General features: G+C 47.7%; 1 protein-coding gene across 4 annotated transcripts in view; it reads left to right on the forward strand.

The window, feature by feature from the left end:
• The window catches only part of AFAP1 (actin filament associated protein 1), a 149758-nt gene that overhangs the window by 55457 nt on the left and 80330 nt on the right, over nucleotides 1-13971 (forward strand). For 3 of the 4 annotated variants that reach the window (XM_073238022.1, XM_073238023.1, XM_073238025.1), the window contains 2 exons: nucleotides 5863-5991; nucleotides 7976-8073. In XM_073238022.1, coding sequence (XP_073094123.1) covers nucleotides 5863-5991; nucleotides 7976-8073 — 227 coding nt within the window. The remainder of the gene's footprint in view (nucleotides 1-5862; nucleotides 5992-7975; nucleotides 8074-13971) is intronic. The other variant, XM_073238024.1, reaches the window with a different exon arrangement.

Genomic DNA, 13971 nt, shown 5'->3' on the forward strand with positions numbered 1-13971 from the left:
TATGGAGGCCTGAAAACAAGTGAATGAATCCACCACACGTTGAGTGTCTGTGTTTGAGCATCCATGCCAGGCATTGTCTGAGTGCTCGGGGTACAGAGAGGAGTTGGGCTTTGGTCCCTGACTACAGATGGCCTACTGACTGCTGGAGGAGACAGACCGATTAACCCACATAGTGTAAGAACTGGGAGCTGAGCTGAGTCTTGGAGGGAAGCTAGGTGAGAGGCAACCAGGTAGGAGAGGCGTGGCGGTGCTGTGTGTGTTGGGGGCAAGACAGGGCCACACAGGTGAAGCCCACCTGCTGAGAGCAGCAGCACGTGCCAAGACCCGCGGCAAAAGCAAGCCTGCTGCGAATAGGAGACTGCTGCTTGCGGCGGAGTCAGGCACCAGGTGGGGAGAGGAAAGGGGGAGATCTGGGGAAGAGAGCAGAGGCTGGTGTGCTTGAGGTTCTGACACAAGGTCAGAGAGTCATTGAAAAGAAGAATATAGGGGCAAGGGCAGTGATCTGAAGAGCAGATTGGTTTGGGGGCCAGCCGTGGCTCAGAAATTGTTTGTTAATTGGACCCCCGAATCTGATGCAGGGAATCCTGGGTGAGGGGCATGACCTGCCCTTCACGCGGCCAGCTGTCCGGCACCCCGGCGCCCAGGCCCCGGAGACAGTCCGCACAGGGAGCAGGTGCCGGCGGGCAAGCAGCAGATGGGCTGCTCCGCAGACTCTGGACTGTGCCTGCGAGTGAGGCCCTGTGGGCAGGGTGGTGGGCAGGCATCCACGGTTCGGTACCCACTCTCCAGGAGCTCGTGCTTTGATTTTTATGCTCTCTCATCCAACAGTCTTTTCTTTCTACATCTACATCCCACAAACCATCACCCATTTCTTTTACTTTGTTGAGATAGATTAAGTCACTGCCAAACCTGAGCCAGAGGTTTCCTTTACATAGTAGAAGGAGGGCGCTGATTGCACGGAGGCCTGCTGGCTGATTGCACAGAAGCGGTCTCTGTCTGCCGGACCCGGACCATCTGGCCTTGTTGCACTTTCCCTTTCGTTCTGTGGAGACACTAACAAAGCGCAAGAGAGCGGATCGGTGGGTCAGCGCGAAGAAGCCTTTCGCCAGGGAGAAGGGAGGTCTGCTTTTCAGATGCTTTGAATGTATCCAGGAAGGCCTCCAAGCAATTTCCCTGTTGCCTTAGGGATCATAAATTCTTGGCCAGTCTTTTGTGGGGTGGGGGCATTTGGGAAAAAAGACATTCTTCTGGAAGTTAGTGATTTACTCCCTGTCCTGATTCCAGTCTGTGTTCAGTGACCTTGCCATTCCATCCCGAGTGGGATCACAGACGTTCAGGGTCAGGGTGTCGAGCAGAGGTGGAAGGGACCATGGCTCTGGTGGGGGGTGTCCCGGCTCAGCTTGCTGATGTAGGCCAGTCTCTTAACCTTTTCAAATCTTATTTCTGCTAACAGCATATTTCAAAAATAATGTGATTAAGTATCAAGTGAGATCAAATGCATTAAGAGTATCTCATAGAGTAGAGTAGAGAGAAGCTAGTCACCATCCTGGATGCAAGCCCCTTCGGCCCACCCAGGGCACACGGTTGGGAGGGGTGGGGGAGACCAGCCTCCTGGTAAATCTCCCGTTCCGTGAGCCCCCATTGTGCCATCAGCAAGTTGCAAGAATCATCTACGGTTGTAAGATTTGTTTTTTTAGTATAAAAACTATTAGTAAAATAGCAATGTAAATACACTTTGAGCAATGACCTTGAGGGTGTAATTGTGTGCAGAGCCTGTTCTGTGTCACAGGAGGTGGTGGATGTGAATTTAAGTGATGAGGAATATAACCTCAGAGGAATTCACATCCTCTGCCACCGTGAGCAAAATTTAGAGTCAATGTGATGGTGTGAAAAGTAGAGACATTAAGGTCAGGCAGACCTGGTTCTGATTCCCATTCGGCTCTTATTTTGAACTCTGTGGCCTTAGGTAACATAGCCTTTTTGTCTTCATTTCTTGACCTGTAAGATGGTGAAAATGATGCCTATCTTGAAGAGTTACTGTGCAGGCCAGTCATAGTGTCTGTGATGCTCTCAGTGCCATGCCCGGCACATGGTCAGTGCTTGGCGGTGGCTGTAATTCTCTGCCAAACATCCGTGTGGAGCAACAGACACGGGCTGCGATTCTTTGCGCAGGAAATGGAGGAGCCTGACTCGACAGCGGCCTGGCCAGAGGGTTGCAGGAGCAGCAGTGCACAGGTGAGCCTGACTTGGCTCTGGAGAGCAGTCCTCCTCTGTTGGAAGCAGAGCGTGCGGCAGTGGCGGCTGGTGGGTGTGGGTAGGGGAGCCCCACGCAGCACTTGGAGGGGGGCGCTCAGGTGCGTCTTTGGGAGCCGAAGCTGATGCCCGGAACCCTGGTGTCTTTGCCCATCCCGCAGAGGGCTGGCTCCCAGCTGGTGAGAGAGTGACGTCGTTGGAGGCTCCTTATGCCTCTGGCATCCTCCTGCCTGGACACACATGTTTCATAGGAACCCCGTTTACACGGAAGCCTCTGCCGCTGGTTACTACCCTTGGACCTTAAGGGAAAAGGCAGGCCCGCTCGTATTAAGAGTTTTAAACTGAAAATGGTGGCAGGAACATCTCCTTCCTTCCTTGCATCCTGGTGGCCTTGTCTGCTAGATGCCACGCCTCTGATGTGCGTATGCTGAGTGCGCACTTGATGTTGGACACCGTGGGGCACCAGTGTGGTTGGCGGGCGGTCGGGAGCTGGGCGGCCTGGCGTGTAATACGTGGCACTGTGTGGGCTCAGGTGAGGTGTCTCATTGTCCTAGTGTTTTCTAGGACTAGTTCCCTTAATTTCATTTGACTGTGCTATTGCCTCTTTTTAAAAAATGCCAAGGCAGCACACCAGGCCAGGTCACCTCAGAAAACGGTCCGCGGAACAGTTGCCTTGAAATGGCCAAAGCAGGGCCTTTGGAGCCAGGCTGCGTTCACATTCTCACCATCATGCTCCAGCTGTGTGGCTGCGATCAGATCATCGACGAGGCGCAGCCACTTGTCTGCCCAGTGACCTTAGGCACATCTGTGTGCCTCGGTTTCTTTACCTGTGAAGTGGGAAAAGGAAGAGTGCCTGCCCCATGCCTGGGAACCCAGAGGAATCCGTATGTGTAAAGGGGGCACGACAGCGTCAGGTACTTGAGTTGCTGCACGTTTACTTAAAGAAAAGTAGGCAAACGGGCACTGGTGTCCTCTGCCCGCGTGTGGGGCCGGCAGCATCTGCGTCCTCGTGGGAGTGAGGTGAACCGTTGCCTGAGGGTGCCAGCCCCGTGCCTTTCACACAGTCGCTTCTCAGAAGCTGTTGATTCTCTGGCTTTCTAAGTCACTTACCCACTGTGGGGCGCTTGCGGCTTCCTTCGTGTGTGGTGCTGCTAGGCCACCGCACGGTTTTCCGAGATGAGCCTGCACGAACCCTGCTCTTGACCAGCTGACTAGCAGTGTTTGGAAAAGGAAGAACAGAAGCAGGCCTCAAGGGGACTAAGTGTCCAGGTAACGGCTCAGCTGCTGAAAGAGGAAAGGATCTTGTTGACAGAAGAGGCCGGGGGAGAGGGAGGCGGCTCGTCCACGTGCCTGAAGTGACTGTCGGGCGTAAACGAGGATCCTAAAGAGGAGCAGCTTCCCAAGCTCTGGTTTGGGATGTTTGCATTCTGAGGTGCGAAGAGCTTGGCCACAGCACCTTCTGGTGGCAATTCCAGGCGAAAAGAAAATCACACAGGTAGCTTGACAAAAAACAATGAAACAGGTGACTCGCGGAATTCAAGTGCATTTCCACAGGTGCAGGAAGGGCTCAGGCGTCCAGTCAGTCAGTGTGTCTGTCTGCTTTCCTGTCTCCTCAGCGGTCTCTTCCTCCGGGTGAATCCGCACACCATCCAGAGTGTCTCAACTTCCTTCTTTCTTCCTCTGTTAATGCTGTCATCCCGCGGCACATGCATGCCTAGACCTGGCTCCCGAGTGAATGTGTCTTCAGTTCAAGAGACCCCAACCGACTGGTAGTCCTTAGTCTCAGGGAAATACAGGAAAGAGAATCTGATTGGCAGCTTGGGTTCTGGTGATCCAGTTAATTAGAGCCTGGAGGGGCTGGGCTTGCGGGCATGCAGGGTGGCAGTGGCTGCTGTGGGCCCCCCGATGGTAGAAGGTTCCGCAGTCTGAGTGTGGGCTGGGCTCTGCGAACTCTCAGCCAGAGGGGTCTGCATACAGCCCTCCATGGAAACCTGGAGAGAGACTCAGGTCTCAGATGAGCTCGGATGGAGGCAGTCATAGTCCTCGTCACATGTTTGGATGCTTCTAGCTAGAGCCCAGGTACAATCTTGCAGGATAAATATGATTTGGCTACATGCAAGAGAGGTATTTTTGGTAAGAGAATATATGAATGAAGATGCAAGATAGGATATTGTAAGTTTAACATAGACCCATAGCAGCCCATCAATTTTTGGATAAGGTTCATTTTTTTGTGTGGTAAAATGTACGTAGTATGAAAGTTGCCATTTTAACCCTAGTTGAGCATATAGTTCAGTGTCATTAAGTGCAGTCACATTGTGTGTAATCATCACCACCATCCATCTCCACAACTTTTTCATCTTCCCAAACTGTAATTTGCCACCCCAAACTGAACTGCACCCAGTAAACACTTACTCCCCATGGCCCTTCCACTCAGCCCCTGGCACCCATCACTCTACTTTATGCCTCCATGATTTTGACAACTCTAAGAACCTCACCTAAGTGGAATCATACAATATTTGTCCTTTCATGACTGGTTTATTTCACTGAGCATAATGGGTTCAAGGCTCATACATGTTGTGATATGTGCCTGAATTTAATTCCTTTTTAAGGCTCAGATATATCCCACACTTTATTTGTCTATTCATCCATCAATGGACATTTGTGTTGTTTCTACCATTTGGTTATTATGAATAATGCTAGCAGCCATCATTTTTTAAAATATAGCTGAGTTTGTTTTCTACTTAGAATCATCAAAGAAGTTGTTTCACTAATAAAAAGGACCTTATGGGCTTACTGAATCCTACCTCTTCATTTCATAGAGAGAAATTGCCCAATTAGGAAAAGTGAGCAGCTCAGGGATACACCTTGCCTACTTCGAATTCATTAGCCAATTCTCTGCCCACTTACCTGAAATGAGCAGAGCTGTGGTAGTTCTGTAAGGGGGGCCTCAGTTAGGATCTTTAATCCTGGAGGGTGTTGTACACTTGTAGAAAGTAGATTTGGAAAGAATCCCGTAGACCAGTGGTTCTCCGACTTTTTTGCTTAAAGAAGCCTCAAGATACGTACTGAAGACCCCAAAGAGCTCTTGTTTATGAGGGTATATCTGTAGGCCAGTGCCTGCGCTTGTATTTTAAGTTCTCTTCGGCACGTGCATCTCTGTTGTAACTGCACAAACATGCTCACAGTCATCCTGGGATGCAGCCAGAGTTGGGTGTTGAATTTCTGAGCCATGTCCCAGTGGTTATTTGAAAACTATTTGGCATTTTAAATCCCCGTCTTCTTCCTGACATTGAAACTTAATATGCAGTCGACACCAAACAGTGATGTCAGGCTTTGGGGTCATGACTCCATCAGTTGGCAGCCTGGCATTGGAGCTCCTCCTGCATGACTATTGCTGCCTCAGAGCAAAAGTGCAGGGTTCGGCATTTGTCTAGAAGATGGCACATGAATCTTCTCATCAACCTGATGTCAGCCAACCTGTTTTTTGCAGTGAAATACTATATCCAATCAAGCTAGCATGAAATGCTTTGAGTGAAGCTTGGCATTTATATTTTGACGGCCATAAATCAGAGGGTCTAACGGCACTCTTCCTCTCTGCTGTGTTTTCAGCGATGGAAGAGTTAATAGTCGAACTTCGTCTGTTCCTTGAACTCCTGGACCATGAGTATCTGACGTCAAGTGTCCGAGAAAAGAAGGCGGCAATCACTGACATGCTGCTGAGGATGCAGCCACCCAAAGGTGCGGCCCCTTCAGACACCTGGCCTCTCTCCCTCTGCTCTCTTCTGGCCTCTCACTCATCTTTAATTCCGTCTGCGTACAGTGCACGTGTTTGTTCATTGATGCATGAATTTGTTTACTTGTCGACCCATCGTAGAAGGCCTAACCACACGCCAGGGTCATGTGTGTAATCATCACCACCATCCATCTCCACAACTCCCATCTCCCTAGGCATAGGAAGGCAAAGCTTTAAGGTGCTTACAGCGATGGGTGTGCTGGAGCCCCCGAGAGCGCCCCACCGTTCATGGGCTCACTAGATGGACTCAGCGTGTGGTCGGACTTTCTCATGCTCAGGATTTGTTCTAACGGTAGTAGGGATATGCAGCCAGGTTGTGAGGGGAAGATACCGGCAGGTCTGGAGGAATCTGTGTGCAGGCTTCCCGTGCTCCCCCTCTTTCCTCCGCACTCTTTCCTCCGCAACAAAAATGCAGCATCCTGGGTGTAATGTTGCCATTCAGTGGGGCTCGCTAGAGACTCAGTGCCTCGGGATTTTATTGGGCTGCTGGCATATACCAAAAGTCCAGACTCCCAAGAAAAGCAGGTTTATTAGTCAGGTTCTCCAGAGAAACAGAAACAACAGGATGGATGGATGGGTGGATGGGTGTATAGATAAAGAGGAGACTTAATGCAGGAACTGGCTTGTACAGTTACGGAGACTGGGAAATTCCACATCTGCCATCTGCAGGCTGGGAAACCAGGAGAGTGGTGACCTGAAGGTCTGAGAATCAGGGCACTGATGGCCTAAGTCTCCACCTGAGTCCAAAATCTTGAGAACCAGGAGGGCCAACATCCAGGGAAGAGAAGATGGATGTCTCAGTGCAAGCAGAGAGAGCGAATTCACCCTCCCCTGCCTTTTTGTCTTATTGAGGCCCTCAGGGTATTGCATGGTGCCCACCCCTTTGGGGGAGCGCCATCTACTACACTCAGTTCACTAGTTCAAATGCTAATCTCTTCCAGAAACACCCTCACAGATACATCCAAAAATGATATTTTACCAGCTATGTAGGTGTCCCTTAGCCCAGTCAGGTTGATGTATAAAATTAACCATCACAGCAGGTGTTTGGCATAATCCACATTGTTTGCACAATTTATGCATGGTTAACCAACCTGATAGATTCAAGATGATGGGAACACTTCGGAAATCCACAACTGCTGGCCAAGGGCCAACCCTGCAAGCAGGCCTTTGTAAAGACAGCAGCCTCTGGCCAGCCAAGCTAACTCTTTGTGCACAGTGGGTAAGACAGAAAAGCAGGTAGTGATAAGCTTGCCAGTACCGTTGTAGGGACACCTAAGGGGAGGGTCCAAGTGAGAGAGTGGAGAGGTGGGCCAGGGCAGGTCTTGGAGTTATGGGCATGTTAGGATCCAGACAGCTCTGTGGGAGAGGAGATGCAGGGATTCCTTTCTGAACAGCTTTATTGAGATCCCGTTCACATACCATTCAGTTCACTGGGCTCTGGTGCTTGAAGCCTGACACGACACGATTAGGTTTGCATCCTGGAAAGCACACCTCATCAGTCTGGGTGATGGGCTGAAGGATCTGGTAGCAGACTGCACGTGAGCGGAACGAGGCCCAAGGTGGTGCCGGGGCTGGTCTCTGAGACTGTGCCCTTAGTCCACGGGTAGGTGCCAACCTGAGCTGAAGTCCATGTGAAGCGACTGGCCTCTGAGGGGTGTGGCATGGGAAGAATGCAGCGCCATCATTTCTCCCTGTTAGTATTTCCATTAGTCCTTTAATCTTTTTCTTTTTTCTTTTTTTAGCCACAGATTCTTCACCTATCAAATGGATCAAATGGGAAGAATAATACCTACCTTGCAGGATTGTTGTAAAGGATTAGAGAGAATATTTGGGAAGTGCTCCGTGTGGGGCTGAGGAAGCAGGAGCTCTTAGCAGTGCCATCCTCAACCTCCTCCTCACCCCACTCTATGGTTTTGGTTAATTTTACAGGTTTCGAAGTGAAAGATCATGCTCAGAAGCTGGAGACGCCCAACAGCCTGCCAGCTCCCCCGCAGATGCCTCTGCCCGAGATCCCTCAGCCATGGCTGGTGAGTCAGAGTCCCCCATCCCAGCAAGAAACTGCACACCTTGGATTCTTATGGCTTGGGGCGGGTGACGAAAGCCCAGTTCTGGAAGAAAGGAGGCCTTGTTTGCTCATGGCTGTCCTTTCACTGCTTTCAGGGCTGGTAGTAACACCTAAGTGGCAGACCGTGAATGTAGCCTCCCTGAGGAGGCTGGTGTTGCTTTGAAAATCGCTGAAGCTACAGGTCCGTGGAAATCTGTTCTTAAGTCAGATTAAAAAGGAAAAACCAGAGGCTTTAGCAGCTAACATGGTGACGTAGAGCCTGGGGACCTGACCCTCTTCTGTGTTAGTTCTGAATTTGGATTACTTCGTCTGAAACTTTAATATTCATTGTTATACTTCTGGGATAAAAAAGAAATGTTTTTCTATCCCAGAAGAAAAATATGTATATACTCCAGGAATGTGTATTTTATTTGATTTTACACATTCAAAATTTGTTCTGGAGTTCTTTTGGCATTTTTGCCCTCTGCGGATACTTACAGAGCAGATTTTCATGTTTCATTCAGCTTTTTCTGCCTTTTCTGCTTTTTAATTTGCTTACTCAGGGAAATTAAACTTCCATTCAAAATCAGAGCAAAATCTGTTACTTAGCAATTCTCTTTCTCATGTTAGCTTTCTGTATGATTCATCAGTTTTCTTCCCACCAGGATCAGAACTGTAGGAAAGCAGGGCCGTGTTTCAAACTTTTCCTGCATGTCTGTGTCCCAGCCTAAGAGGCAGATGTGCACTGAATACTCAACAATTATCATTTTTGTTGGGGCTGATTGGGTTCCTACCACGTTTCACAGGTCATGCTCTTGTTTTCCATTTATAATTGCTTAACCAAAAAGGACCCCTAAAATATCTCTAAACATGTGACTGTGTACAGCTGACCCTTGAACAAAGTAGGGGCTATGGGTAGGGATTCCTCATGCAGTTGAAAATCCGAGTATAACTTTTGACTCCCCAAAAACTTAACTACTAATAGCCTGCTTTTGACTGAAGGCTTCCTGATAGCATAAACAGTCGGTGAACACATTGTGTGTCATATGTATTATATGCTATATTCTACAATAAAGTCAGCTACAGAAAATGAAATGGTTTTTCAAATTGTCACAAGTCCCCAAAACTTTTTCCAGTATACACTATACCCATTTTCCAGAAAGGAGATGTAGGTTCAGTGAATGTATGTGATTTGCTCAAGGTCATGTAGTAAGTGGGAAAGGCAAATATTATAATACATTCTTTTGCTTACAGATTCAGTGTCTCCTCGCAGTATTCTGTTGGCAGGTGTGGTAGCAAAGCCGACACAACATGACTCCCCCACTGGGGAAGCCTGTCTGAGCCAGATCAGCTCTCCCACTTGCATGACTTCACACTAACCTCTCTGTGCCCCACGTGCCTCATTTCTAAAGAGGGTGATAGCAGTACGTCCTTAATAGGACTACCATGAAGATTAGAGAGCTGATCCATCCCCAGCGCTCAGAATCAACGCCTCGCCTGCATTCAGCCCCACGCAGGAGCTGGCTGTCACTGTCTAGGGCAGTGCTCCATGGGCTTTCGTGGCCACAGGAATCCCCTGGGGATCTTGCTAAAACGAACAGTCTGATCCTCTTGGTCTGCATGGGGCTTTAGATGCTGCATTTTTACCAAGATCACTGTAGAAAATAGGGGAACAAACCCTAAGAGTAAATAAAAGCCATCTGTGTTCCCTTCTTTGTGAGAGAGCTGCTGTTCTCTGGTCTTTCTGCATCTGTGCCGTCCAGTGCTGGCAGTGTGGATAGCTCAAATTGGGACGCGTTATCAGGGCCAAATACATGCTGGACTTGGAAGGCTTCCTGTGAAAAAAAGGATGTAAAGTATCTTCTTAGTAGTTTTCACATTGATAGTATGTTGAATTATACGATTTGGATATGATGAGTTAAAGAAGACACGTTAATATAACCAATTTCTGCAATTTCTGTGGCTACTAGGAACATTTAAATTATATATTTGTATCACACTTGTCTTGCATTATTTTTTCTGTTTAATATATTTAATCTTCTCACACTTGAGGGCATATTGAACATATGATTTTCAGGCGCTGTTTTTGTTTTTAACATATATATTTTTTTCATTGTCTCATTTGCTGTTTTCAGTTATAATGCAAAATTATAGTCCAGGAGTATATGTCAACAATATTAATCCCATTTATTGATATATTGTTTATCAAAAAGATTAGGAGCTAGATGAGGAATCAGTAGGTCGTCAGTTTTCTGGATCTCTCCCTCTGGTTTACCTTCTCCATCCTTCCTAAGTCTGTCTGGACCGTGGCCCCCCGGTGGCACGGCCGAGTGTGCTGCGTCTTGTACCTCATAGTCACGTGCCCAGCCGGGAGAGGTGTTTCAGGACTGAAGAGAAACGCGGACACCTGGAAGCACAGAGGAGCAGGCATGCTGACTGGCCTGGACATGTCCCGGGTGTCCCGGTCCAGATGGAGTGGTATCAGTTTCAGTGCCAATTTCAGACAAAATACTCACTGAATGGTCAATATTTTCAACCATTTTTGACCACTGACTAGTCAATCCATTTCCATAGAATTTTTCTCAAATACAGTTCATCATTCACTCGCTCCTCGTGCTCTTTTCTCCCAGTTCCCTCCTTGTCTCTCACTCTCCCAGCCTTTGCTCTGCCCCTGCCTTGGGCTGCAACATGGCAAGCTGCCCTGGCCTCAGGTGTGTGGCAAGCCCTCTGACCCATAGTTGGTTAATCAGAAATGCTGGTTAAAGGGAGAAATTGTATTTAAAAAAAAGGTGTACGTATGCCTTAAATATTTTAAGTTTAAACAAGGCATTTCTGAGCAGGAGTTTGGCCAGTGGCTGACCTCTCCCTGCTGGTGCCTTACCCATGGTGGAGAGGCTCTTCCCTCAGCCTCCAGGCCACGCTGTCACTTGCTATAAAACTAAGATTTTTGATGTAGGGCCAAGAGCCTGTGTTCTTGGCTTACAGGGCTGTGCATAGATTCTTCTTGTCTTTTCTGAATAATCTATATTTCATTGACCATTTCCAGTTTTTCTTTTCTTAAAGTGGAGTAAATCTAGACACTGAAACAATCTGAGTCGGAGCCCCCGGAATTTCACGAGTGTTCTGCTCTTCTTTCATAGCCGACTTCCCACCCCCAACTTTTTCTTTTTTCTTGTTTTGCAGTGTGTCTTCACTGAACCTTTCTAAAGCATCTCAGAGGATTGTCAGCTTTCTGTTTGCACTCATTTTTTCCCTGGTTATTTATGTAATCCTTAATCAAGTCAACGTAAATAGTTACAGTGATAAGTGTAAACTGAAAGGAGAAAGCTGGCTCAGTAAACGTACGGCCACCTGATGGGACTATTTCTAGGTACTGAGAGAAGCCTCTGACCACGAATATTTAGCCTTTTCTGGATGTCAGCATGTTTTGCAGAGGGAATGAAGAACAGCTGTCAGTCCAGCAAGTCAGGAAGTGGAAACTGCTTCAGATAGCTCTACTGTATTTTTTGATGGGTTTTCATCAAATTCATTATTCAGTAAGGAAGCCAGTCACTCAGTAAATTAAGTTTACCTTTGGTGAATTGGTTTTTGGCCAGTTGTTCATTTGCTGTTGGCAAATTGACTTTCAAGAGAATTAACTTATAGTAGGAAAAAGATGGAATAAGTAGGAAGCTGTGCTAAGCAGAGGATGTACCACAAATTGAGGCAAAGCCAAATAAAGGCCTGGATGGACTGGAGCATTGCAAACGCCTCTGTGTGGCCTGGTAACCTGGGTTGGGCCGGCATCTGCAGATGAGGCTGGCGCCCTGCAGGGGTTCAATTGGGAAGGGCCTGTGGGCCATGCAGAGAACTTGGGAATCTTCCTGAAAGCAGCTATAAATGACTGAAGGAGTTTTTGTATTAGTGTAAGATTTTTGGTACTCCAGCCAGGTGTCACTTCTCATCCTTTTTAGCCGCTACTGCATTTCTATGTCTTCTGTGGCGTGTATTGAGGAACACTGCCTTTCAGCACAGCTATGTATGTTGTAAACAGTAAGAAATGAGTTCCCTTTTATCTGTTACTGCTTTAGGTGCCTGACGTTGCTCTATGCAGTTCTTAATGGCTGTTTCTTGGCATTCCTCTTTTTCTAGAAGATCTCTAAAATTTATTCATCTCGCATAACTGAAACTTTGTATCAATTGAACAGCAATGCCTCATTTTGACATGGTTTTAATTAAACTAATTTCTAACCTTTTGAGGATTGCATTTATGTTGTCGTGAGGCATAGGAGCATGCTGATGACTTCCCAAGGTCAGGGAGCACATCAGAAAGGCTATCTCCTAACGCTGATGACACTTCTGTCCACAAAGGGAATGTTTGAATGTCTGTGTTTTGTCCCCAGTGTACCAGGAGTCCCTTCAGTGTGGCTGCTAGAGCTTGGGGAGGGCTCTGTGGGTGGGGGTGCTTTGTGGGAGGGCAGGACTTCTCAGCCTGGAACTGCAGTGTGCCATGTGGCACAGTGAGCAGGCGATTCAGTTTTCATGTGTCTCAAGAGGAGCCTAGAATCGGCCAATGCAGGCACATGTATGATAAACCTTTTCTGGGAAGAGCTGTGCCTTTCAACAGGCTTTTGTTTTTGCTTCGTTCCGAGAGCTGTGCGGCTCTCGGATGATCACACTCTGTAGGCTGTGGGAGCTGAGGGGGTGCGGGGGCAGGCGGCGCTCCCTCGGAAATGGGTCCCATCTGTGTTGGTATTGGCTGCCGGACCCGCCACCCAGCTCTGCAGCAGCCAGTCCACTGACCCTGCAGGCCAGACAGTCACCGCTCACCTCCTCGCGCGCCTTCTCTTCTTCGGGGGAGCACATGTCTTCATGGTGGAGAAAGAGAAGAGCCAGGTCGGTTCCTTTTGGGACCGTATGATATGCGAGACACAATCAAGACCAGAAATATTTTTATTTGATAATTTAAGCAGTAGGGGTTTACATTAAGCTTGGGTGGGTATCTAAAATTCTTTGGTATTTTAGAGTCAGAGCTTATATAAATGTGATGCCTTATTATGCTAGCAGATAACAATGAAGTTTTTTTTTTCTTAGTGTGGCAAAATATATATAACATAAGCTTTACCATTTTAACCATTTCTAAGTGTCCAGCTCAGTCAGGGGCATTAAGTACATTCTCACTGTTGTATAGCCATCCCCAATATCTGTCCCCAGAACTATTCCATCTTCCCACACTGAAACTCTGTGCCCATTAAACACCAACTCTGCACCCTGTCCCCTGCCCCAGGAACCACCATCCCGCTTGCTGTTCCTGTCGAACAGTGAGGTATGGATGCCAGCCAGTACCTCCTTGCCTACCGACTTCATTTTATCCTTCCCAAAGGACTTTCGCAGCAGCTTTGGTATCTCTTGACAGGTGGGATTATGAAGCTCTTTGAGATTATATGACAAAATTAGGTATTTTACTAGTTGCAGAGTTGAGACTAAAGCCCATGATTTAAAACAGGAAAACCATTTATTTCCTGATTGAATCAGATTTAGTGGACATGAACCATCTTGTTGCTTTCTTCTTTGTCTTTTGAGAATCTGAGCATTTAGTGTCATGTACAGATGCTGTGGCATCTTTGTCTTAAATTTCCTCGGTGGCTGCGCCCCAGATACCTGCCCTTTTTACTCTCGTGTCGGACAGTTTTGCCTTCCCTGTGGACGCCTGCCTACTGGCCGAGAAGGAGGGCAGGATGACAGGGCCCCATGGGCTTTCATTCCTTGCCATGCATAAATAAAACCGGAGAAAACTTAATGCGTGTGAATATCTCCCCACTGTTTACTCAAGTGCTACGTGGAATGCAAATTGAATAGTGATCAGAATGGAATGGGGTGTAGTTTGGATAAAAACGTTTAT

This window comes from Manis javanica, chromosome 5, assembly GCF_040802235.1.
Source record: "Manis javanica isolate MJ-LG chromosome 5, MJ_LKY, whole genome shotgun sequence".
Taxonomy (NCBI): Eukaryota; Metazoa; Chordata; class Mammalia; order Pholidota; family Manidae; genus Manis; species Manis javanica.